This window comes from Terrapene carolina, unplaced genomic scaffold, assembly GCF_002925995.2.
Source record: "Terrapene carolina triunguis isolate 2854851 unplaced genomic scaffold, T_m_triunguis-2.0 Scaffold93, whole genome shotgun sequence".
Taxonomy (NCBI): domain Eukaryota; kingdom Metazoa; phylum Chordata; order Testudines; family Emydidae; genus Terrapene; species Terrapene triunguis.
Window position 1 is genome coordinate 17,080,277 of NW_020664444.1, and position 27,987 is coordinate 17,108,263.

Sequence of the window (27,987 nt, forward strand, 5' to 3'; positions counted from 1 at the left end):
GTGCAAATTTTGATTACCGCTAGTACTATATTTTTATCCCAAGAGTCATATCGGACAGAGAAGAAGTTGCCTGCTTTTTATTTACTTATACCCACAGTTCTGTTTCTGCACCTCTGTTTATATTAAAACTATATGAAAGGGAAATCTAGAACTTAGTTTTTATAAGAAACTTCCAAGTTTTCATCAGCTTTGTGGAATAATGAAGTTGACTTATTTTAGTCCGTTGTGTAATATTACATTTATCCTTCAACTTTGCCTTATAATTTTAAACTTAATATCTACAACTAAAAATAATTATGAACCCACTTATGCCTCCTTCACTATGGTTTTGTTTTTACACTTACTAGTCCTTTCACATTGGCCTTTTTGCCTTTTCAAGCACTCTCACTGGAAACTATTTATGGTTACTTAGAATGTAGAATTGATGGTTACTTAGAATGTAGGCACTTCAGAGCATTGCATGTATCTTAGCTAGCTATATAAAGCCCCGTGTATATATACAGCACTATATCTGTTAATAATATCACTCACATAAGCTTTGGTCATTTTTCAATTCAAGTTTGAATATAGCATCCTAGGTCCTGCATCAATATGTACTAAGTAGCCTAGCAGTGAACAATTACCATAGGAATCTATAATATCTTTTAAAAATCAGATATTGTATATGTTCTTTGTTCCAGTTAACTATCAAGCATTTATTTACATGGTGAATATGTCATTTTACCTCGGGAGCACGGTACGCAATACACTGTAAAATCCAATCTATAGCAGGAGAGTAGAGAGTCAAATACAATGGAATCTCCACACACTGCACTACCAGCTGATTCTGAACAGTATCTCCATGCATCTGTAAAGGAAGTAAAAGATGAAAGAGCTGCCATCATGGGGAAAAACGTGTCTGGCTGGGGCTATGAGAAACTGTAAACAAAACTTCAAGTTATAGGTTAACTGAAAGCTTTGAGAGACCAGGGTCACTGAATTACACAATATGCTCTACAAGTATTCTGCATATTTTCCTGAATTCGGAAGAAATATACAGTGGGCACTATTTAAAATTTGGGCATACACCATGTACAGTAGATAAATTTACCACAATATGTGCAGTATTTCCCATTCTAAATATAAGAAATACCAGAGTAAAGGTAAATAATGCAGTCTAGTAAACATCAATTTTGCTGGTGACATCTGTTAGATGGTGAAATTATATTTTTTTTTCAGATTTACAGTTACAAAAATATTTACAACTCTAGATTCAAGCACTTTTAAAGGGATTTGTAAAAAACATTTTCATCATAGGTTACTCAAGGAACGTCCTTATTTCATCACTCAGGCAATACAAACATATTTGCTTACTTGCTTAAATGTTAGAAGGAAGTCAAAAAAATTCTTGTTAAGGCTTTCTTTAAGATGAGGAGCCACTTCCATCCCAACCTAGATTCAAAGAAAGAGAAAAATTGTATCTGTACCACTTACCATCCTCCTCCAGCTACGAAATAGAGTTATTCTCCAGGGAATAAGTATATTCACACACATATCAATAAGATGAAGATACTACAGCAGAGTACTGAACAGAGTGCTTTTTGCCCATCATTACCCCTGCCTCACTAGGAAGTGATATTATGGCCCCGTCCACTGAGACCAGAACTGTGCTAGCTACTACTATGTTTAAACGAGGTTGTTGAGAACAGGTCCTAGTATGGTGTTCATGACCAGTAAGAGCACTACAAAAATAAATTTAAAAAACCTAGCATTATAATGTTAGGAAAAGCCAGATTTAAGGCTGCCCTTTGGTGCATCCATTCTTTGCACTGAATGAAGTAGGGGTCCTGTGGAAAAAAATAGTACAGGACCGGGTAATTAAAGACTATTGTAGGGGGGTGAATTAAGGGGTCACAGGCAATTTTAAGTCTGGCCTTTCCTAATTCTTGAGTGCTTGATTTTGCAACCTAAATAATGATTTTTTAATGCAGGGTTGTTGTATTTTTTTACCATAATTTCTTTACTATAATTTTTTTTTAGAAAAGAAAAAAGGTAGAAAAAATTGTTATGTGCAAGTGTAAGAGAAGAAAAACTGGAACACAAATGACTCATGAAAAAGCAATAAGTCAGTTATGTTAAAAAACAAAAACAAAACAAAAAAACCCAGCTTCTAAGACTCCTCTTCTATCACTTTGCTCACCCAAGGCCTGATCATGAGAGGCGCCTGCCACTCTGACTGACTTTGTCAGGAGCTGCAGGTACCCAGCACTCGCCCAGACCAAGCATCTCTAGCCTTTATATTTTGTTTCTATTTGAGTCATATAAGCTTTAGAAAAATACATTGCCCTATTAACTTTCCATAGAGAGAGCTGGTTCTTTGATTCAATTCAACAGCAGAGATACCTCTATACAGCGATGCTGCTGCTTTACAGATATTATTTGTGCCTGCACTACAGCTTCATTATTTATTCCAAAATTTCAGGGACTGTCTAGACATCAGTTGTCAGAACCCCACTGATTTTGGGGAAAACTGGGAAACTGAAAGGGGGGAAAAGGGGATATATGTAGCTGCTGCCATCTGACTAGCACAGCCACAGCTTTCAGCACCTATGCAACTGTCTGTTGATCAAACAAGTGGATGATGGCAACCATTAATACCTTCCAGCACAACAGGAACCCCCATCTCACCTCTGCTCTGGGGAGGGGCCGGGGGCACACACACCAGGCATAGGGGGAGGGAGAATGGGACACACAGAACTCCTTGGGGAGCAACTGGGGGCAGGGCAGACAGAGACTCTGGCATCGGGAGAAGAATGGGGGACCCTGCTGTGAGGAGAGGGGGGATGGGGATGCACAAAGAGCCCTTACCATAGGGCAGTGGTTCCCAAACTTTAACAACCTGTGAACCCCTTTCACTAAAATGTCAAGTCTCACGAATCCCCTCCTAAAATGAATATTTCCAGGGATTTTCTCCTTTACCCAAGTATAAATTATAAAAGCAGTGATCTTGGAAATATAAAATTTGTTTTTATGACATGCTTATTACACACTATTTATTATTATTTATCATCACAGTATTTTTATTACATTATTAAAACAGCAACACTCTTCCCAAGACCTCACTTTCGTAGCTTGTATCACTTTGACTAAGCCTGTTATAAGACAAGGCTCCTATATCTCATCAAGGAGCATCAGATGTGAAGCAACATGAAGGTATTTAAGAAGCCAACTCAAAGAATTCCTCCTATACAAGCATTCAGGTCTTGAGCAGTCCAGGCAAACAACGCATGTTACAACAAAGCTTAAACTCGTTCTTCATAATAATTTTAAAAACAATACTAGCTGCCTATTTAAGTTTAAAAACAGCAAAAAATATCCACCTCCCTTTCCATTTCTTATAAGGAGTCTTGAAGTTTAAAATCTCCTCAGTGTGATAGATATGCTTGCTTTGATCTGCTTAGCTCTTGGACGTCCAGGGGCTCCAGGCTGCTGGCCCTGTGCTGCCTGGGATTCTAGGGACAGCTCTGTCTGCCATTAGGGAATTTTTTCCCAGAACCCCCTGTAACATTTCACGAACCCCAGTCTAGGAACCACTGCCATTGGGGGAAGAATGGGGATCCTGGAATGGGGGAAACACAGAACTCCCTTATTGGAAAATTGGAAGGACCTTATATGAGGGAAGGAGGGACACACAGAGCACCTAACATGGAGGGAGGAATGGGGGACCATGGTATGGGAGGAGGGGGATTTGGGGTGCACACAGAAGCCCTGACAGGGGGCGATTGGAGGGAGTTGCAGCAAGTTCCTGAAATAGAAGAGGAAGGGAGAGTGGCACACAGGGAGCCTATAGGGGAAACTAAGGAGCCTCTAGTAGTGCATGTAATAAGCTTGGCCTACACAAGATACAAAGTGTGCAACCCCCTAGTTTTTAAAACATGACATCAAATTAACACTTTTTCATGATGAAGCTCATCAAGCCATCCTCCAAAAGCAGATGCTCCCATGGCATGAACAGGGAGACAATGAATTCAAGTAGAAGGAAAGCTTGTACGGTACCTCTGAAAAGCCATGCTTAGCACTCATATAACAGTCTGTAATACCACAAAGCTACAAGTTTTCTTTATGACTCAGTCCCCAATTTTCCTCTTCCCTCAGGAGGGAGTACTGGCAGGACAAGCTTGGAAAATTAGTTTTTAATTACTATGATTATTATAGGCAATTATGCAGCAGGTTTTCAAATTGTGATTATAATGGAAAAGTTATCCTGTCTTGCAATTTTCTAAGAGGAGGAACAGGAACGCTTTTTGGGTCAGAGAAAAGCTGCCACTAATTAAAATCTTCCTTTAGTGGCAGGTGAGGCTGCAGTACGAGAGAAATATACCATTGATATAAGCTCACTTTAAATAATGTTAAATGGTAGCCTACCCTGCACAGGTACGCTCTTGCATAGACTGCAACCAGTGGATCTCCAATTCCTCTAATCATAGCCGTTAGTCGCGGGAGACATTCTGAAATTCCCCTGTTAAGATTTTTTAAAAATTAAATGTTGAAGTTTAAGAATTGATCAGAGCACCACAACACATACTATAACTTGAAAGGCTGCCTTATTAAATTTACATCTCAGCAAAAATTCGAGGAACCAAGGAAAGTCATATTAGCACGAAGTCTAATTTAGAAGTAAAATTTCACTAGTCTTTTAAGTAACATATTAGACATGAATTATGCTACTTACCCTTAGGAGCAGCCAGGCTATGGACTGGAGAGTTGCAAAGAGCTGGGGGACTGATGGAAGGAAAGAAGCCTTTCCTCTAGACTGGAGAAGCTGGAGCTTCTCTCTGGTTGCAATGCAGTCTCAGGGATGCAGCAGCCCAAAAGCCTCAGAGGCAGTGGATCTATGATGGCCAGGGAATCTCCTAGTCAGTCACAGATCCACTGGCCCCACTTCACTCCCAATTTCACCTGCTATGGTTATAAAGGGGGACTCACCACAGAGCTGTTGCATGCATGTGGTGTGGGCTGCTAATACTCCTCCTGCCCCTCCAGCACACACCTGCACTGGCAAAAGTGTGATCAGGCCCATACTGGGAGGCCCAAAAATAATCAGGCTGTCATTGTAGAGCCATTGAGATTATAGTATTCATTTTAGCAATTAACTGAAAAGGCCCATTAGTCTTGAAGGGCTATTTTTAAAACAATATCGATTCCGTTCTGCTTGGAGCCTATTCCCCAGCTGCTTTCCAGGCTCATTGCCTCTGCCTTTTTTCCCCACCTTGCTTTTAGCCTGGTTACTGACCTACCTATTTCTCTCGCTGTGTTACCCTCTCCTTTACCTTCAGCCACCTCCCATCAATTTTGCTTTCCTTTCAGTTTTGTAAACCCCTCCTCCTCTCCCCAAAATGCCTGACCTTCCATTCAGACTACAGTTATGCAAGTGCTCTAAAGTGGATGCATCAGTATGTCATCAGCTGTGCTAATATTCTACCTTGATGGGATTCGTATCAGGAGCCCAAAGCAATCAATATTGCCCCCTCCAAAAGCACAGAAGATTCCTGCCATTATATAATGGAACTTGCATACTTAATTCTCTACATACTACTTTAACATGTACACATTCGTTGGCTATCCATATTTATTAACTGCATGTTAGCCTTACGTTTTGGACAGAAACTTGTTGCATTTCAATATTGCTGCTTCCACATAGCTACAACAAAACCGAGTTAAGGAAAAAAATTCCAAGATGTACTCCTTGTAAGAAAAACAAAACTACTCCTGTGACAGACTGAAAATATCCTGTAATATACTGAGCAAACCTTATGGAATTAAGATAGCCCTAATTCAATAAGGTTTAATTTAACCCCATTTGGGGTACACTGTATGTACATTAATGTGTTGTTGTGGCAGTAGGGTTGCCAGGTGTCCAGTTTTCGACCAGAACACCTGGTGGCTCCGGCCAGCACTGCTGACCAGGCTGTTAAAAGTCCAGTCAGCAGGGCAATGGAGCTAAGGTAGGCTTCACATGGCTTCCAGAAGCAGCGGCATGTCCCCCCTCCAGCACCTACACCTCTGTATGCTGCCCCTACCCCAAGCGCCAGCTCTACAGCTCCCATTGGCCGGGAACCACAGCCAATGGGAGCTGTGGGGGCAGCGTCTGTGGACGGGGCAGCACTCAGAGCCACCAGGCCGCACCTCCGCGTAGGAGCCAGAGGGAGGACATGCCACAGCTTCCAGGAGCTGCTTGAGGTAAGCACCGCCCAGAGCCTGCACCTCTGACCTCCTCCCGCACCCCAAACCCCTGCCATCATCCGAACCCCTCGGTCCCAGCCCACAGCACCCTCCTATACCCCAACCCCTCATCCCCAGCCCCACCCCAGAGTCTGCACCCCCATCCAGAGCCCTCACACATCCCATCCCCCTGCCCCAACCCAGAGCTCCCTCCCACACTCCAAACCCCTCAGCCCCCTCCTACGCCCCAAATCCCACATGCCTAGCCCACCAGAGCCCTCACCCCCTCCCACACACCAACACCCCTGAGCCAGCCCTGTGAAAATGAGCAAGCGAGTGAGGGTGCGGAGAGTGAGCGACCGAGGGAGGGAGGGAGGGAGTGGGGGTGGAGCCTCAGAGAAGGGGTGGGGCTCAGAGGAGGGGTCGGGCAGGGGTGTTCGGTTTTGTGCAAGTAGAAAGTTGGCAACCCTATGTGGCAGTGTATGTACCTTTTCTAGTAGGGAGGAGGAATGCTAATGTACTTCCTCCATTGTCAACCCTTTGAAGTCAGCCCCTGGAAAGAGATGCATATACCGGTTCAGATTGGAATCTCCAGAGACTAACAGACAAAGGAAATACTTTTGGATAAAAGTCTGGGGAGGGGTTAACCTGTCTCCAGCAAAAGGACTTCTGGTCCACGCAGGGCCTCAGTCCTTAGGGGAGGATTGGAAAGACTTGGCCTATGAGGCCTCATAAGACTGGGGGCTTGTTCTGAATCGGGATGCTCTGATGAACTTGTAACCATAAGGATGACCCTTGGATGGGGTATTAAGACTGGACTTGCCAGAGTCCATGTGAGAGCTGGGATGAACACTGGTAAGCTTATTAGTGTGCGTGTAAATTCTTTTATTGTTTTTAATATGATTGCTCTGTAATGCTTCATATCTTAAGAATAAAGTAGGCTTGCTTAGAAAGAGCTGCATGGTAACTTCTCTAACAATTACATTGTTATCCATCTCTGAAGAGAGAGCAAGCAGGTACCCTTGTGCAACCTTTCTGTGCTGGAATTACACAGTGAAGGCAGGGGAACTGTGCAATCTGAGACTATCACAGTCAGAAGAGAGAGAGAGAGACAGACATGCACACACACGAGTCTCCACCCAAGAGAGGAAACAGCTGGGGAGCTGAAGGCCAAGAGTGGGTGCCCTTGCTAAACCACTGAGGGGAAATACAAGTACAGTTGCCCTGAACTGTGACAACTCCCTGGCTATGAAATTAATTTCTCTTGGACACCACATGGTAAGGGTATTCTAACACCTAATATCATTAACTGCACTACTTGTTTTGTGGCTTTTATAGCTTTCCCATTTAGTTTTCAAATATGTCCAGTTTATAGCATGTAAACTCAACTTAATAAACAATCATCATCATCATGTGCTGCCACACCCCCGCCCCGCGGCACTCAGTACCACATGATTCAAAGAATTCGAAAACACTTCAAAGCTCAGAATCCAAACAAAACTAAAGGGGTCAATATAAAAAGGGAGAAGAAAGGGCTGGGAGGAGAAGATCAATATGGGGTTACCAGAAATTTTGGAAGTCACCTGGGGAAGTGAGGAAACAGATTGACAGAGCAAGATGGGTACCCAGAAATCACCTACTACAGGACAGGCCCAACAAGGACAATAACAGAACACCACTGGCCATCACATACAGCCCCCAGCTAAAACCTCTCCAGAGCATTATCCACGATCTACAACCTATCCTGGAAAATGATCCCTCACTCTCACGGACCTTGGGAGGCAGGCCAGTCCTCGCTTACAGACAACCCCCCAATCTGAAGCAAATACTCACCAGCAACTACACACCACACCACAGAAACACCAACCCAGGAACCAATCCCTGTAGCAAACCTCGTTGCCTACTCTGTCCCCATATCTACTCTGGCGACACCATCAGAGGACCCAACCACATCAGCCACAACACCAAGGGCTCATTCACCTGCACATCCACTAACGTTATATATGCCACCATGTGCCAGCAATGCCCCTCTGCCATGTACACTGGCCAAACCGGACAGTCCCTCCGCAAAAGAATAAATGGACACAAATCGGACATCAGGAATGGTAACATACATAAGCCAGTAAGTGAACACTTCAATCTCCCTGGTCATTCTATTACAGATTTAAAAGTCACTATCATTGAACAAAAAAACTTCAGAAACAGACTTCAAAGAGAAATAGCAGAACTAAAATTCATTTGCAAATTTAACACCATTAATCTGGGCTTGAATAGGGACTGGGAGTGGCTGGCTCATTACAGAAGCAGCTTTTCCTCTCCTGGAATTGACACCTCCTCATCTATTATTGGGAGTGGACTACATCCACCCTGATTGAATTGGCCCTGTCAACACTGGTTCTCCACTTGCGAAGTAACTCCCTGCTCTCCATGTGTCAGTATATAATGCCTGCATCTGTAACTTTCACTCTATGCATCTGAAGAAGTGAGGTTTTTTACTCACGAAAGCTTTTGCCCAAATAAATCTGTTAGTCTTTAAGGTGCCACCAGACTCCTTGTTGTTTTTGTGTTACCATTAAAACCCTATAGACACTTGGATTTCTGATTCAACTACTACACAATTAAGCTTTAGTCCAAGTTGGAATTCACTCTCAATGCAAAACCTGGGGCAGGGACTGTCTTGTTCTGTTTCTATAGTGCCCAGCACAATAGGGTCCTGGACAGACACTATAGTAACAAAAATTGTACAATTATAATAAAACAATTGTGAGCTCCATTTGCCTTCCTATTTTGAAGAGAAAAATGGTCCAGCTATTAGGGTGGTCTAGCCTATGTCTTGGGAGACTGATGTTCAATTTCCTGCTCCATCAGAATCTGACTGTATGACCTGGGTCAAGTCACCTAGCCTCTCTGTGCCTCAGTTAGTTCCCCATCTGTTAAAAAGATGGTAATAACAGTACTTCACTACCTCACCGGGGTGTTGGTGAAGATAAATACATTAAAGATTGAGAGGTATTTAAATACTGTTGTGATGGGGGGCATGTAAGTACGTAAGATAGATATTTTCAGACTAAAACCTGAGGTGATAATCATTGTTTAGATTTTCAACATAAACTTCACTGCGTTCTCATATTACTTTAATTCCTTTCAAAACTTCAGGCATAATAGTGTACCATTTTGACAGTCAAACTCATTTGAAAAGGATACAATCTGGGAATGAGCTCTCTGATTGAAGCAATCTTGAAGAACCAGTTTAAACAGGTTTCTTTGGCAGTATCATTAACACTTTCTGGAGTAAAATTATCTGTAAAAACAAAGCCAGAGCCAAGTATATTACATTTAGGTCTGAATTAAATTACATTAGTTACATTTATTTAAAAGGGCACATTGAGTATTTCCTTTTAAAAAGAAGTTAAACATACGGTAATGAACTGGACAATGTAATTCTAGGATCTCCTTTCCAGCAATACGGACGACTGCTTGACTGCAAACCCAGAGTGAGCAGCAATGCTAGGTAACCAGAGCTCCACTTCTATTTTATAGTAATATTGATTTATTTCATTTGGTCTAATTTCTGATGTCAACCCAATAGCTCATAATATATGTTGTTATTTTAGAGCTAGACATGTAACTCCTATGAAATTCTCATACAGAAGAGCTGAGAAATACTGCTCTTTATTGTCCTCTCTGCTTTTGTCCTCTCACACCCTCCCGCTCCTTACTCTCACCTCCTCTAGGGTTGCCAACTTGCCCCACCCCCTACCCCATCCTTTCTCCAAGACCCCACCCCCTCTCACTCCACCCCCCCCCCGTCGCTCGCTCTCCCCCACCCTCGCTCACTCACTCATTTTCACTGGGCTGGGGTACGACAGGGGGTGAGGGCTCCGAGTGCGGGCTCTGGGGTGGTGCAGGAGGATGAGGGGTTTAGGGTGCAGGAGGGGGCTCTGGGCTGAGGCAGGGAGTTGGGGTGCAGGAGGTGGTGCGGACTCTGGGCTGGAGATTAGGGGCTTGGGGTGGAGGAGAGTGCTCTGGGGCAGAGGGGCAGAGGGTTGGAGTGTGGGGGATGAGGGTTCCGGCTGGGGGTGCAGGCTCTGGGCTGGGGCCAGGGTTTGGGGTTCAGGAGAGGGGCTCAGGGCTGGGACAGGGGGTTGGTGCGCAGGAGGGGGTTTGGGATGCGGGCTCCCCGGAAGCAGCAATATCTCCATCCGGCTCCTAAGCGGAGGCGCGACCACATGGCTCTGCCCATGCATACAGGCATCGGCCCCTCAGCTCCCACTGGCCACAGTTCCTGGCCAATGGGAGCTGCTGAGCTGGTGCTGGGGCAGTGCGCAGAGCCCCCGTCATCGCCCCTCCACCTAGGAGCCAGAGGGAGATGCCAGCAGCTTCCCAGGAGTCGCGTGGAGCTGGGTATGGGGCCTACCTGCGCCGACAACCGGACTTTTAATGGCCTGGTCAGCAGTGTTGACCGGAGCCGCCAGGGTCCCTTTTTAGCCGGGCTTCCTGGTCAAAAAAAAAATCAGACACCTGGCAACCCCTAACCTCCTCCCCTGTAGAAGCCTAAAAATCTCACTTTTTGAGTAGTGGGATTGTGACTAGAACAAGAAGTGTTGCCCCCGTCAACCCTCAAAGAGATAACTGGGGATTCTTAAGAAATTAATACATAAATCAATAGATCGGGCTACAGATTAGCACCCACAGATGGGACCCCGATGGGCGCATGGGAACAATCTCCCTACCCGGGATAGGAACTAATTTAACTAATCTCTCAGTCAGAATTTGATGCTAGTCAGAAACACTGCAACTCACCAGGGACTTCCTCTTTTTCCTCAGCTGTTTCTTTGTCTCTAGTACACTAGTACTTTTCTCAACTGATTAATAACAGGTACATGCGCTATATCCGCAGATACCTAACCACAAGAGGGCCATGGTAACGAATTGATGTATATACACCACTACCTTGACATAACGCCACCCGAGAGAACACGAATTTGGATATAACGCGATAAAGCAGTGCTCCGGGGGGGTGGGGCTGTGCACTCCAGTGGAGCAAAGCAAGTTCAATATTACACGGTTTCACCTATAACGCGGTAAGATTTTTTGGCTCCCAAAGACAGCATTATATCGAGGTAGAGGTGTAATAATAAATTGAAATCACTGATATACTAACCGTTCGGAGGACACTCCAACATTAGTAAGGTGAGGATATACAAATAAGGAAAAAGGGGGGGAAATCTCCTACTGAATATGCATCAAACATAGTGGCATCAGCATAACATATAAAAGTCGCCTCGCAGCCTAGAAGCGGAAGGAGATGTAGTCTTTGGGAGGTGCCAGAATGATGGCCACTGGTAATGAGGGGGAAGGTGATGGTGATGAGGAAGATGATGGCTAACATTTCAGCTCACTCTACAAGGGATGGTGTGAGTATATGGATGTGCAGATGTACATTCTGCAGCAACTTTATCTATCTTACTGAGTTGGGTGTTTGTGACTGTGGTAAATATAGTAATAAACTATTTGTAAATATAGAGGAGTTCCTATAGTGTGAATGTTGCAACTGTGCACATCGGGGTTCCCAACTATATAATAATTTGAATAATACTGGGCCTGATTTTGGGACAAGAACCTGTCACCCCTCAATACTTGGAGTTTCAGTTGGGCCACTTATCTGTCAAAGTTCATAGGCCTCAAGCCTTATGCTAACTTGCCAGCCTGCTTCTTCATTTCATCCGGGCCATGGCAAGTCTCCGCACTGTGGGCCGGAAGCCCCAGGTCTCGGCGCACCCCTGCAGGGCTGGAGCCATGAGTGCCGGCTCGCCTTGCTGCAGGGGGAAGCTGGGGTTGCCAGGCCGTTAAAAGTCCAGTCAGCTCCATGCAGCTCCCAGAAACGACACACGTCTCTGCAGCCCCTAGGAGCTGGGGTGATCAGGGAAGCTCTGCGCACTGCCCCCACCCCCAGTGCTGGCTCCGCAGCTCCCATCCGCCGGGAACCATGGCTGATGGGAGCTGTGGGGGCAGCGCCTGCAGGCACAGGCAGTGTGCACCGCACAGCGTCACCTGGCCCCTCCGCCTAGGGACTGGACATGGGGGGCCACTTCTGGGAACAGCACAGAGCCAGGGCAGGCAGGGCGCCTGCCTTAGCTCCGTTGCACGACCGACCAGGAGGCGCCTGAGGTAAGCGCCGGACAGAGCTCGCACCCTGAACCCCCCGCCCCAGGTCAGAATCCCCTGCCACACTCAAACTCCCTCCCAGACCCCACACCCTGAACCTCCTCCTGCACCCCAATCCCAACCCTGAGTCAGCTCCCACACTCCAAATCCCTTTGCCCCCGCCCGGAGCCCCCTCCAGCACCCCAAGCCCCTCATCCCCAGGCCCACCCCAGAGCCCACACCCTTAGCAGGAGCCCTCATCCCCTCCCACACCCCAACCCCATGTCCCAGCCTGGAGCCCCCTCCCACACCCTGAACCCCTCATTTCTGGCCCCACCCTGGAGCCTAGGGAAAGCCCCGAGCCTCCACACCCCACCACAGGGCTGGAGCCATGACTGCTGGTTCACCCTGCTGTGGGGGGAAGCCTTGAGCCTCCGTGCCCCCCCCACGGGCTGTGTGGGGTCCGCGACTGATTTTTTCTGTGGGTCAGTGGCCCGATAGAAAAAAGGTTCCCCACTCCTGTCTTACAGGATACATGCCTGTAGGTTCCTTGAATTACTGTTGAATATAATAAAAGCAGAATAGAATGCAAAGCAGTTAATATAATAAAGGCAAGCTAGCCCACTGGGCTACACCCCAAACTTTCTTAACCTGCATACTGAAATCCTGTTGGTTAAAATTAAACTCTCTCAAGTCATTAGGGAGGGAATGGGGTCTAGTTCAGTGGTTAAAAACTGTGACTGGCAGTCACAACTCCTGAGCTCTATTACCAGATAGGACATGAGCCCAGTGTGTGACTTCAGACAAGCCACTGAACTTCTGTGTCTCAATGTACTCAACTAACAAAGATGTTGCCTAGCTTACTTCAGGTGTATAAAAAAAATAATTTGCGAGACATCAACCAACATTACCAGAAGCAAACACCCAGAGTCAAAGTTCTGAACCAACAAGCAAACCTAACACTTAAGGACCAAGATCTACGAACACATTACAATGAATATGCAGTGTTCCTGACACAGACTGAGGTCTCTGTCTGAAGTCTTACAAATTTACTTGTAAGATTCCCTATAGTTTAATTTTTAAAGTACCCCCAAACCCTGCTGGTTTTACACCATTGGCACACAATACTTTCAAACGGTTTCATCATTACTGACAAAGTTTAAAAAAAAGGCAGACTTGCTCTGTGTGGCAGCTGCATTGCCAAGTATTGGTGGAATATTCCACATTTCAAGGAAAGGTACTCTTTGACACACGTTGAATAATAATGCTGACAAGGAAATGTCTATATTCCAAAGGAGTGTTTAATAATCTAGAAATGGAAGCCTCATAATACTGCCACAGTTAAATTTGAGAGCTGTAGCAAAAGTGCAAAATCCTTAATCAAATTCAGCTTCATGGGAAATGCTAACTAGTGATGGATAATTCCAGACCCATCCTTTTGCTGATACCTATACTTGTGCTTATACAAGATGAATACCCTCCACTTCCCTCCCAACAAATCTTGGATACAGAAAGTGGCAACAGACATAGCTATATGGGCATTGAATGTGAGTCAACAATGTGATTCTGTTGCAAAAAAGGCAAATATTCTGGGAGGTGTTAATAGCAGTGTCACATTTAAGACATGGGAGGTAATAGTTCTGCTCTATTCAGCATGGGTGAGGCCTCAGCTGGAGCATTGTATCCAATTTTGGGTGCCACACTTTAGGAAAGATGTGAAAAAACCAGAGAGAGTCCAGAGGAGAGCAACAAAAATGATAAGAGGTTTAGAAAACTTGACCTCTGAGGAAAGGTTGAAAGAACTGGCATGTTTAGCCTACAGAACAGAGGAATGAGTAGGGATCTGATAAAAATACTCAAAATCTGTTAAGGGCTGTTATATAGAGGACAGTGATCAATTGTTTTCTGTGTGCACTAAGGGGAGGACAAGAAGTAATCTGTTTAATTTGTAGCAATGGATATTTAGGTTAGATATTAAGAAAAATCTTTCTAACTTTAAGTATAGTTAAGCACTGGAACAGGTTAAGTGTGGAGGTTGTGGAATCTCTGTCACTGGAGATTATTAAGAAAAGGTTAGACAAACTTCTGTCAGGGATGGGATAGGCATACTTAATCCTGCCTCGACATGGGGGGGATGGACTAGACATCTCTTGTGGTCCCTTCCAGCCCTACATCTCTATAATTTCTATGTTGCAGTATTATTCAGCCTCTCTTTCTGGCCTTCCTATCTCCTCCCAGAATCATCCTGCTTAAAAAGTGGGGGGAGGAGGAGGAAGGAGAATCTTTGGCACTGAGCTGGGACTTTACCAGGTAAAGGGCCCCAAACCCAGAAGTCCTCAGTGCAGATCTTCCACTGGGTCCCAAGATATTTGCAAGATTGTGACCACCCTTGAAGCCTATGAGTCTGTCCCTGCTACCATTAGTTCAAAGCAATCTTAACAGTGTTTTGCAGTAAGACTGGAACCTTTATTTGCACAACCCACCCCATTTGGAGCTTGCTTTCTGTTTAATTTGCACCCTGATGTTTCACAGTAAACCATTAAAAAAAGTGGCATCTTCACCAACCTAGTAATCTTAAAAAGCACAGGCACAGTCTTCTCAGGGGAGAAGACTTCATTTCTCTGTTCTGTGTCTGTTTATATTTCAATCTTTGTAATTTACACCTTTTGATGAATCAGCTTTTAGCAGTATATGGAAAGTATTTCAAAGGGCTCTTCTCTATCTACACAGCTTTAGACAGATATTTCTCACTCCAAGGTATGTATTAGTCAATATTAAGCAAGCAGTGGTTGACCTTTGCTTTTTCTTCCCCCAATTTTGTCCACTGGACTTACAATTTTAGTAACAACGGTGAAGGAACAAAGTTCTATCCATAATCTGCATGCCTTTCTGTCAGGAACCAGGAAATATATGTACAAGCAAAAGCATTTTAATGAAATTGACTGGAAGCAGAATTTTCTTTTCCATTTCTACTTATTATTCTGCTGCTGTGCTTGTTGTTGTTCCTCAGAACACTAAGCCTGTGTCGAAATTTTAGAGAAACAGTGCAATTCCCCACCCCCCACAGCTAGAGGCTTTTTACATAACACAGCACTATGGGAATGTGACGTCTTTATTTCAAGTGTGCTGTAACTGCCAAGTCAGTTAAGAATAGTGCTAACCCGAACATAGTTGATATTAACACAACCCTCAAAATGCTAATCCCTCAAACTATAGCAAAAAGTCATCACAGAATTAGTGATCTTGAACATACTGGAAATACACTTTGATCATCTGCTTAAAGTAAAGGCAATGATTACCACTTAAAGGAAAATCAGCTTTGTTGACAGGTTCTTTTCTATAATATATTGGTTTCATTAGCAAATGCTGAACAAATTAAATTCATTGCACAAAAGCATTGCAATTGTGCCCTCACAGATAAACATAACTCAGGTATCCTTCAATGAGCAAGAGCTACACTGTAGTTTGGTTTCCTGGAGGCAGAGAACTCTGGTGCTAAATCAGAAGTTCTAACCTTATTGGAACAGAAAGAATGAGTACAAATACCAATGACTTTGTTCTCATTTCATACAGCTGCTCAAGGCAGGGTTCTGCATAAGAAATTGTGAGAGTGTGTGTATGTTACCGGAAAATTTCATTCCTGATATCATTGCTGGTAGAGATTTCTTTCCAAGATATTTTGACTCTTGCTTCACCCAGAGAGAGCTGTCCTTAGAGGGTGGAGTGTTAAATAGCAATGAGAAAAAAGAAAGCTCACCAAAGAAAATATTATTACTGACTTGTTTCTCACGATGCTACTGGTTTAGTATTGCAAGCTGTTTGTGATGAAATCAAAAGGTAAATACTTTTATTTTATAACGAAATTTGGAGGGGCTCATCTACAACATGAAAATAACCATATTTAAACATGGTTGTGGCCAAACAGTGTGGTAATATGGTTTATTTTTTATCTGTGCAGACAGATAAAATCATGTTATAAGCATGCTGAAAAACTGTAGGAAGCAGCTCAGCATACGAGAGTATGAGGAGGGAAGAGGACACAGGTTTTTTTCCTTGTTTTAGGATTGGAGTGAGTGGGAATAGTAATCCCACCCTAGCTGTCTCCCAACTGTTGTCTTCCACTTCCTCCTGCCCTAGAAGTTACGCACCCTCCCCTGCCCCACAAACAGACCCTGCTAATGTTCAGAACCATTAAAACTGGAAACGAGTACATTTTACTGTGACAAGTTTTATGTTGGGTTATCTATAGTTAGGAAGTAAACTTATGTAAAGTTATGGGAGTGATTAAAGTAACCTGTTATGGACATTTTCCCTTGTTTAAAAACTAGGAACAGCAACTAAATCCAAACTCAGCAAACACAAGCAAACTAATTTCTTTTCAGAGGACATTAACCAGGTCATATTTTTCTACTCCACCATTGGCTTGGCCCCATTTAAAAACTCTAGTTCTCCCCCATAGGAATCGAGGTATGCACTAAAGTCTTCCCATGTGTTTTTCTTTTATAAAGCTTGGAAGCAAAACTGAATTTGTTTCAGGATACGTATTGTTGGAATTCCTCACAATCCCAAACCTAGCTTGGTAAACATGGTAAATTTACACATTTCTACAAGAATAGCAGCACAAGGCAGGCACAAAGTTACCTGGTAAAGAGCCGCGATTATCCAGACACATGGATAAAATTCTTTCATATACTAGTTTTCCTGCCAAGAAAATAAGAAGTTAATCTTTAGCAAATTGCAAAATGCAAATTGTGAAATAATGATGGTTTTCTACAGGGCCCAGGAATCTCATCTGCAAAGACTTCCTTGAACTCCATTATATTATGCTGCCATCTAGTGAATCTGAGAGATTTGAAGGTCTGCACTGATTTTGCATGCTGTAATTTCTTTGGCTTAGTTCCACTAAGAGCAGAGGCAGTGGATAGGTCAGATTACTCCAACCATCTCCTGTTGACCAGGAAATAACTTTTGGTGCCCCCCTCTTCACTGAGCAGGGATCCTGTATTATTGTTAGCAACTGTCAATAAGTAGAAAAGGACATAAAGGGAAAATAAAACCTGGAAAAACAACTGCATCTGTGTCACAGCACATCCTGTTAAACACCAACAATACGTTTCAAGTTTAAAGGCTGTAATAAATCAGTTCCACACTATTAAAGAAATCCAAGATTATTTTTAATTAATTAGATTAAATAATTCAGCAAAAACATTTTGATCATTTCATAGTCTATATCCAATTAAAGAAAGCTTTTATAGTTCAACTCTTCCACATACAGGAAGAGATGGAATGAAATACTGTTAAGGTTTAGGAAGCCGTTAGGTGATGGAGTGATAATTTCCTGAAACATTACGTAACACACTATTTTAACCTAAGATATAGTTTTAGATTTCAAAGTTTAGAGATCCTGACCTTTCCCATAGTTTTGTTTTAGCCTCTCATTGTTAAACACACAAATAAAGTGCACCTTTTTCCTTTTGGAGATTTAAAGAAAAGTGTTTAGATTTTTTTTTAAATAAAACACTTCCATTGAAGCATTGTTTGAAGAATGATGTACCTAATCTAATCTGTCTGTATTATTGTTTGCCTAAATGTTTAACTAGGGTGACCAGATGTCCCGATTTTATAGGGACAATCCTGATATTTGAGGCTTTGTCTTCTATGGGTGCCTATTACCCACCAGCCCCTGTCCCGATTTTTCACGCTTGCTCTCTGGTCACCCTATGTTTAACTCGCCTACTTTTGGAGTCCTACATACTAATTATGGAGTGGATAAACAGAGCACCTAATTTAATTAATGAGAATCTCCTTCTTGACCTCAGGAGTCAGGTTTCTTCGTGAATTAAAAGAATATGAAAATATAGTACGGGAAAATTAAGAGCTTCCCATCTGCCCTGTGTCAAAGGCGGCTCCCCCATCTACAATGGAGCTACGAACTGTGTTTGAACTTTGTCCCAGCTAAGCCAGTTTCACATAGTTTAGCCAGTCAGTGAGCTGATGGAGTCAAATCATGTTCAAACTTAGAAATGCCCATCCATACCACATTAGAAGCTGGCTTAACTGGAACTGTGTTTAAATACTGAGCCCTAATTCGATTTCCTGCCAACTAAGAACAGGGTCAAATGAGATGGCTCCAGAAGGGAGACAGGGCATAAGCCACTGACAAGAGCAATATGCTGCTATTATCTGCAAATCCAAGCACTGGATCTGACTGGGAATATAACAATTTAAAGTTAGTGAAATTACAACTTTACATTTTCCAACTCATCCTAAATTTGCTTACTGTTATGGTCATTAGAATCATAGATTATTAGGGTTGGAAGGGACCTCAGGAGATCATCTAGTCCAACCCCCTGCTCAAAGCAGGATCAATCCCCAATTAAATCCCCAAATGGCCCCCTCAAGGATTGAACTCACAACCCTGGGTTTAGCAAGCCAATGCTCAAACCACTGAGCTATCCCTCCAAGAGCTTTAAGAGAGGGTTATTATACCTCAATAGAGAATCAGGAAGTTTTAAGCATAAAACATTTATATTATCAAATAAGGATTTAAAAAGCAACTGTGTCCAGACAACAATATTTTCCAGTTCTTTTCCTGCTTGCTTAGACTTACATGTCGAGATCAGGCTAGTGGCAATCTGTAAGGCATTTCCACAGACTTTAGTGTGGCTGATGAATGTTTCATCATGTTGATAATTCACAAAAACCAAATCTAATATAGCTGCCATATCAATAGATTTACTTGATTTAAAATGCTTTACTGATGGCAAGAGACTACCTAGCGATCTGACCCAGAGAGATGCATCATCTCCAGTTATCCTTGAAGTTATATTTCTTTCTTTTGCATTTGTGTGAGCATCTACCTATAAGGCAAAATGAGTATTGAAACTCCACAGAATTAATCTTGTATTTGTTGTGAATGTACTCTCCCTAGGAGAAGACAGCCAACTGAGACAATTGTTTATGTAATAATAAAACATAGCCAACTATTTAATCATCTCAATTATTTTCCTCCCTAGAGTCCTTAGTTTTCTACAACTGGTAATTCATACAGCCATAACAAATTATGTTTATCTCATGACTTTACTTTAGTGGTACTCATTGTATTATGGCACATTGTATGTATTTATGATTATTCATCTTTCAAGGTTATTCTGTGAAACAATATATTATCCTGCAACAGAATTGATTGTTGGCTTTCAGAAGTTACTTTGATTACTAATACATTTCTAAAACAAGCCGCAAAGTAATGTACTTACTTATTTTTGTTAGGAATCTAAATTAAACATGATTATTAATAATATAGAAACACAAAACAGAAAAATATTCTGAGCCCAAACACAGCATTAAAGGGACAGTCAACTATTTTAGGTTAAATATTTGATATTACTTAAAATTGTTATAAATAAGAGAACCACATGAAAATCTGAAGAATCAGTTAATGAAAATAAACACATCATTAATCAAACGTAGCATATAGTGTTTTGCATACCCTGGCAAAGAGACTTAAGGTACTGCACCAAGAAAACAGTGACAAACATAATATGGACAATACAAAGCCAAATACAATAAAAAACAACATGCTATCATTTTGGTTTCAGAACACATTTCAAGACCCAACTTTTTGCATAAGCCTTCCTTCACCAAACAAGGATTAAAGTACAGCACTCTCATGGACAGATGATAAAAATAGATCTAGTAATTTGAATGTTAGCAGATAAATAAAGAGAGGGTGGAGAGTAGAGTATTTTATGGACAGATTTAGTGCGTCCCAATTTTGAGCCAGACATTTAGATGCCATGGTGATGGGCACATTAGGGATGCCTCAAGGGAGTCTTATACAGAGGCAGAATGGAATTGAAACAAGACTGTATGGTTATTAGATTGCCTCAAAACTTAATTTGGGTTGTTTTCAAAATTAGGTAGGGAGGATAAAAAAAAATAACATTGCCCAGAGAGGAAAGAGATCCACAGGGGATGCTACCACTAAGGTTCAATCACCCACTGACCTAAGGAGGTCACCAATCCTAAAGGAGTGGACAGTGTCAGAAAGCAGAAACCCACCAGGACAAGACTAAGGGAGAATCTCTAAAATACTGACAGGCTCCTCCTCATTAGAAGTTTTAAAACCCAAGAGGATCAGCTTAAAAATGATATCACCAGTTCGCCATGCACAGCTGCTCAATCCAGTGACCAGACATGCTGGTACATTCTGTACTATCTGTAAGTGAGGGAGAAGAACTGCTGGAAGCAATCCTAAGAAATTACTTTAGTTGACACAGCCTATGATTACAAAGGCTTATGTTGCTGCTGCAAGATAAAAACAAAAATAAAACTAGAGCTCTTCACCTGGTTCACTATTTTAAAACATGTTCAGTCAGTAAGTAAAGGCATCAAGGAAGGGAAGAAACTCCTCATAACAATTCTTAATACCTAGCAACACTTCCGCCTACCATGAGTTAAGGATGAGAAAGATCTGACATGTCCAGCCAGCAATGTCATCTAAGCATCTCTCCAGACCAGAAGTCAGTAAGGCCCCTGGACAAGATGTGCAGAATATCATTATACTTATAATACTTTGACTTTGCTAAGAAGCTTTGAACATAAGCTAAGGAACTTGCAGGTAAGACAAATCCTGCAAGAACTCTGCATTATCCATCACCAGCAATTGACTCCCATAGCTAAGGAACTAATGGAGAACAATTCCTGACACAAAAGCTATATCCCTCAATTGCCAAAGCAACCATCCACAGTCAATCATATTAAAGGCTGCTGAGAAGACCAGCATCACCAAGATAGCCAACTGACCCCAACAATATCTAGCATGAGTTTATTTGTGCCCCTAATCAATAGGTTTCAAGCCTAGAAGCAGCCGGAATCCAACCTGAAACATATCTAGGAACTCACTAGAGCGGAGGTGCACTGGAGCTGAAAAAAGTGAAAGTCTGAGATGGTCTGAGAGTGAGGGCAATTAGTAAGTGCTCCAGCATCAAAGGATGACTGAGGAGACAGGTAGATCTTTGCGTATTTTGAAGATGGCTTGCTAACAGACGATCTGAAAATCCCTCTTAATAGTATCACAACCGCACCACTATCTTTAAATAGCCAAAATGGACACAGCTAGAGAGAGTGGATCTCAAGGAACCAAAGATACAATAACCTGACCAGAAATCACTTAAAGCCTAGCGAAGGGAGAGAGGACAGTCCAAAGAAACATGTCTATCCATGTCTCTCTCTCTCTCTCTCCAGGATGTGTTGGTTTGTACTTAATATCTTTGACTGATCAGACAGGGAACACTGTGTAAAACTATCTACATTTTTTGTAAAAGTTAAATCCTTAAAGCAGTTGATGTTAACTCCTTAAAACTCTTTACAGGTTCTATTTCTAGAATATTTTGTAATGTTACAAAAAATTAATAAAAATGGATCCATCATAGGTCCATTGTAAGTACTTACCAAATGTATCAAGTATATCTGTAATTAGAACAAATTTACTTGGATAAAACTGGATTACTGTTGTGTCCGAAAGAAGTTTAGAACACTAGAAAAGAAAGAAAAAGGAACAAAGCTTTACCAGGAGGATACAAAATTATGTTTACCCAATTTAAAGATAGTCAGTGATGGAATCAGCAAAGGGAAGTGCCATACAAAAAGCCCTAGAGACTTTGGAATCATTTGACAGAACACTGCACGATGCCTGCTGTGACAGATATTGCAATCACATGCAGCATCTTTGAGGACCACACTGTATTAAGTTTTTGAATGGTTTATGTATCATTGTGGGTCAGTGACTGCATGCAACTCAGCAGGGGTGGGTTACCACAGCTCCTCCAGGAACTAAAAACAGTGGGGCAGAAGGGGAGATTAAGGTGAATCATTCAGGCACACCTGCAGCGGGGTACCATCCCCTCGGAAGGTTTGCATATACTGGTTCAGACTGGGTTTTCCAAAGACCAGCTGGTAATGAAAGGGCTTTGGTATAAAAGGAGATGAGTTTAAACTAACACAGGGCCTTCTTTCTGATTCAGCAAATGGACAGGACCTTCCCTCCAAGGGAGACCCCAACCATTGCAGAAGGGTTGGAAAGACTTTGGCCTACTATGACCCTATAAGACTGCTGGGTGACTGCTGGTATGTTTAGTGTACATTTCAATCTGTTCTGGGGCTTGCTTTTTTAAAAACTGCTTTCTTTATAATGCTTGTACCTTAAGAATAAGTGTGGTTGCTTAAAAAGAGTTGTGTGGTAACTTGTAACTGCTGGCACTACACTGGCCATAGCCCTCAGAGAGAAAGCAAAGCACAATACTGGCCATTAGGCAGACTGGCCTGCTGGGGATATCACAGTGTCAGACAGTGGCTGTGCAGCCGTTAGCCCCCCATTCAGAAGGGAGTGGGACGTGGGTCCCTGCCCTGAGACAAACAATGGCTGGGGACTCGAGACCTGACTGGGCACTCCCGGAGTGGACCATGGAGGGGGAATACAGGTGCAGTTACCCTGAAACTGTGACACTTGGCTCTGGAGAATATCATGCTGATATTCTCCATTTCAGGAGAGTCAGCAGCAGCACCATCAGTCAGTCTCCCCTCATGCTAAGAAATCCCCAGCGCAGCATTTCAGTTGGCCTGGGAAGACTTCAACATACACTCAGGCAAGACAAATGATCTCTGATAGAGGATAGTGAGAAATACAAGGAAAATGCCACCTATTTAAAAAAATATTTATTTAAAAGCATTTCTATGGTGCTAATCACAATCTGTCTTCCAAGCATCTATACCCAGCATATGCACAGCGCATATCTAAACTAGGAAATAGGTTATGGTTAAAAACATACTAGCGACCATATTTTTAAACACAACCTTGCATCTAGTAGAACATAATTTAAGACCTTTTAAAACATGTCTGCTGGTCATGGTAACCATAAAAGGGAAACCTGTGGTCAACCACATCACAGACACACAAACACACAGTGGTGGACACTAAAGAGCTAAACTGAGTCAATGGTAGGTGTAAAGTCATGTTTAAAGGCACATTTGCTAATAGTTTAAACACAGCCTATTTCCTAGTCTAGATAGGGCCAAAAAGTGAAATATCATATGGAGCAGCATATGAATCAAATGACATGGTGACCAACTTAGAAAATATACAAGATATGGTACATATATGGTAGGACACAGCAATAAGCTCTGCTGGAGCAGAAATCTTTGGGAGAAGTTTACTGATAGTCAGCTCCCACTGCAGAAGAAAAGCAGGCTTGGGGGTGGGAAGAGAGGAGTAAAGGGACAAGTCTGCCTCTCCAATACACTCTCTTGAAAAACAAAAAAACCCCTAAAGCTGCACAAGAAATCTCTCTATTCTCCATGTCACCAAGAGGAGCAGTAGAAAACCCTCCCAGGTCCCTTCTGCTGCAGGATGGCCCTTCCCCTGCAATCAGGAGACAGTCTTCAACTGAATGGAATGAATACAGTTGAAGAGGGGGAAAAAACTGTCTAAAAATACAATTTCTACTCTATTCCCAACATTCAGGAAGTGACCTGCTGAAGCATCACCATACTGGAACAATACACAGAACAAGCGTAAGTGGGATAGTGCTTTCAGCCTCACTGCTTTATTCACCAAGAGAGGATCTAGAGAGTTCACAAGAAAGAAAAGCCAGACTCTTCACTCCTGTGACCCAAGAGAACTATCTCCACTGTTGCCTGTTAAGTATGTATGTAGTTCTCCCCTCAGGTAACAGATACATCCAAGCACATTATGGGCATCCAAGCGCATTGTGGGCAGCCACCACACAACACACCTTTGTTCACTTAATCTAAGGATGACAACGTTAAAGCGCTATTAAAATATTTGTGCGTTCTCTCTTCAATTTGTATATTTTAATATATTCATTGTGAGATGGGTTCACCTAATTGATAATGAGAGTACGTCTACATTGCAATAAAAACCTGTGGCACCAAGTCTCAGAGCCCGGGTCAGTTGTCTCGGGTTTGCAGGGCTAAAAATTGCAGCATAGATTTTTGGGCTCAGGATGGAGCCGGGGCTCTGAGAACCCATGAGGGGGGAAGGTTTCAGAGCCCAGGTGCCAGCCTGAGCCCAAACATCTACACTGCAATTTTTAGCCCTCCAGCCCAAGACAGCTTATGCTGGGCCAGCTCCAGCCATGCCACAGGTCTTCTATTGCAGTGTAGACGTACCCAAAGAGAACATTAGTTTCCATATGTTCTGACTTTCCACTATCATACCAAGAAAACAAGCTACTAAATATGTTGACACGTCTAGTGGAGAACAGAAAGCTTTAAAGACAGACACACAACTGCCCCCAAGATTTCTAATTCTCACTCAGACTAGCAGAGCAGCATTTGCTCTGAATCTAAAATTATTAGTAGGATGGGGCTGGAATTTTCCACAATAATCATGTGTCTCTAACTCTGTCAAGGTCAAACCTGAAAGTTTCCTGCAGTCTTTTAAATTTATCATATATCTCATTTGCCTTATATTTCCAAGAGAGTTTTGTGAACAGTACATAGTTACTTTCCCAGTAATTCTTTGTTATCCCTTCTATATGTACTGAAAACAAAAACTATCACACCACACACTCATGCCCAGCAATGAACCCACGAGCACGGACCTTCTTCACTTTACTCCTTTTGGGGCACTGTGCACCCCCCAGGGGCACACAGGATACTCCCTCGAAGCAAGTACACCGCTACCCCGATATAACACAAATTCGGATATAACGCGGTAAAGCAGTGCTCCGCGGGGGGGCGGGGCTGCGCACTCCAGCGGATCAAAGCAAGTTCGATATAACGCAGTTTCACCTATAACGCAGTAAGATTTTTTGGCTCCCGAGGACAGCGTTATATCAAGGTAGAGGTGTACTGCTACTGTACAAGCTGTTGCATGGAGGTGTGGAAGGCAAAGTTCTGTCTGTACTTTTCCATTCCCCTAACAAGGTTCTCTCACAATCTGGCCCTAAACCAAGCTACTTCTAGTGTTGTGATGCGGCTGGGTTTTTGCCCCCTATTGACAAATGTTTAATTCTGGGAATAAAGTATGCTCCCGCCCTTTAGTATGCTCATAATGTTGTACTCGTTAGGAAACTGTTTGGGAATAGTAATATGTTTAATAGTATCTCAAATTCAGAGTAATCCAGCAATAGTGAAGCTCCAGTAAAGGTGTTCCCTCATTCACACTCTTTTCTAAACACCAATTTATTGCCATTCTGTTTCCTCCATCCCTTACCACAGGAATTGGTATAATATTTCAGTAACTGAAATATAGATGTAATTAATGCCCAGGCCTAGAATCAGGCAGGGATTTGTCTGCAACAAAATTTTCATGTAGAAGGAGGGTTCCTATGGGTGAGAAGTAGTTATGCTTTTCCTATGACACTACTCAGGGACCACTGAGAGTGTTGTTTTTTGGGGGTAGGAGGGTTAAGTAAATCACAAGATAGAATGATGTTTCCAAGAAACATGGTCTGACAGAACCATGTCTTAGGATCTTCCTTTGACTCAGCAATCCCATTTATATTCTGTGTTTTCCTCTCAACAAAGGCGTTGTAATATGGTATTGTATTTTCTTGTGATAAAATACTATTAGGTCACCACACTTTTCATGGCAATTTGTTTTTTTAATAATACTACTAATTCCCTGGTGCTACAAAAAGACATAATCATCCAAACTCAAAGAGCATTTTCTGAACTCTATTCATTCCTGATTTATGGTTCATTTCCTTTGTAACCTTTACTAGCATTTCCAACTTAAACAGCTTTCCAAAGGGGATCCACTGCTGGAAAAACAATCCTGACTTTATGTAACCTTTCCTGATGACTATTAACATTACATCAGTCTCTCAGTTTCTAAGATTGCTGCAGCTTCACCACACTCTGCCTCTGGCCTCATCTAAAGGCCAATTCATACAAGTTTTAACATTCAGTTGTCCTATTGTCCTGTTGTTTAACACACATGCCATCTCCCCTCTCCCCTCCCAAAAAAAGAGTAATTTACAAATTAATACAATTGAACACTGTGCATCATCAGTAGAGAACCTCTGAACTGTTTCTGTGCTAAATCAGATTATTCAATTACTTTACTAAACCAGGATAGGCAGAAAACAGCAGCTTATGCTAGCCATCCTTCCATTATTTTGTTGGGGGAAAAAAATCACCGGCCAATAAAAATTTAAAGAAATTGGTTTTACTGACTGTATTGTGCAGTTTAACAGCCTTTATCAGTCTTTCATCTACTTCTCCCACAAGCACCTTTATTTTCTCCCATGTTACCCCTTATACCTAGGAACCCCCTTTTCCTCCCCAATCAAAATCCCTAAAAACACCACCTTATCGTGTGTAAGACTCACTTCCAAGCCGTGATTACTACTACTGATTGTCTTATTGCACATACGAATTGTGCACTCAGCCAGCCTAATCTAAACATGATTGTATTAAGGGCTTCCCTGTCCTGTCTCCATATCCTATTTGTCACATCAGCCTGTTGCATCTTGCCTGCAAGACTGTAAGCTGGCTGAGGCTTAGCCTGTCTCTTGCTATATGTCGGTACAGAGCCTAGCACAATAGCAACCAGACCTGGCTGGGGCCTCTAAGTGCTACCCTAGTACAAATAATATTTTAAAACAAAACTATGGAAAAATCAGTCTAGGAGAAGCAGTACTGTTAATTTATTACATTTTCAGTCCAGGCAGGCAGACGGCAAAATTTAACTGTGACTTGATCCAGTGAAACCTGCTGAAACAAGTTTTCCATTTAAATGTTCATTCATTTTTCCTGACTGTACGGAAGATTTGCAAAGTAAAGGTATTTTTTCACTCCTTTGTTGCCTCTGAATTATTAGGTATCCAAACCAAATGGATATCAACTTTAAAGAAAAAAAAATCTACCTAGAAACTGATGACATGGCCAACAGCAGGCTGTTATTGCCAGAGGTGGACAGTAGTCTACATTTGGCATCACTGAGCACTCAGCATGACAGCTTTCTACTCCACTTCACTCCAAGAGGCCCATCTCCTGCGAGAAGACCACCCTTCAGGGAAGATGAGCAGCTATGCAGCACTACCCACTGTGACTTGATTAAGCAGCAGCACAGAAACTGCAGAGATTCTCCCATTCACTCTTGCAAGGTCCTTGCAGTGAAACAATACTTGTGGTCAGTGGTGACAAGAAATGCTGAAGGATCTAATGTAATCAGCATGGGCACCATACATTATAAGGAGATCAGCTACTAACAATATTAGTAGTCTCAGGTCCATACCCAGAAATGAATCAAGATGGGCAAGGATAAAAGAAACCTGGTAATCAATAGTCCCTTCAGTTGTGATGTTAACTTCAGGCAATATGCACAATCTCAGGAACTATTTTTATTCTAGGGTAAAGTTTCCTAGCTACTGCCCTCCAAGCCATTTATTATTTGTAGAGGATAGTACATAATGTGTGTAGAATATATCCAATATGATACTACAATGATGAAGCCCTAGATAGAGGTTTTACTTCAACTGTTTTTTGACTAATAGGAGGTCCTACAGGCTTTATTTTATTTGAAGATTAATCAAAAACTAAAAAAAAAAAAAGTTAAAACTTTCATTGCATCAGAACAGTGTTAATAAATTAATCTAAGCAGAATTACTG

The 27,987-nt window shown here is 42.4% G+C and overlaps 1 protein-coding gene across 2 annotated transcripts in view; it reads right to left on the bottom strand.

Annotated features, from left to right (window-relative positions):
* The window catches only part of VPS35L (VPS35 endosomal protein sorting factor like), a 125,213-nt gene that overhangs the window by 77,596 nt on the left and 19,630 nt on the right, over positions 1–27,987 (bottom strand). For both annotated transcript variants that reach the window (XM_026650619.2, XM_026650618.2), the window contains exons 8-14: positions 21,802–21,886; positions 16,990–17,049; positions 9,406–9,502; positions 5,633–5,680; positions 4,405–4,498; positions 1,354–1,431; positions 725–847 (exon numbers count right to left, since the gene is read on the bottom strand). In XM_026650619.2, the coding sequence (XP_026506404.1) occupies positions 725–847; positions 1,354–1,431; positions 4,405–4,498; positions 5,633–5,680; positions 9,406–9,502; positions 16,990–17,049; positions 21,802–21,886 (585 nt within the window). The remainder of the gene's footprint in view (positions 1–724; positions 848–1,353; positions 1,432–4,404; positions 4,499–5,632; positions 5,681–9,405; positions 9,503–16,989; positions 17,050–21,801; positions 21,887–27,987) is intronic.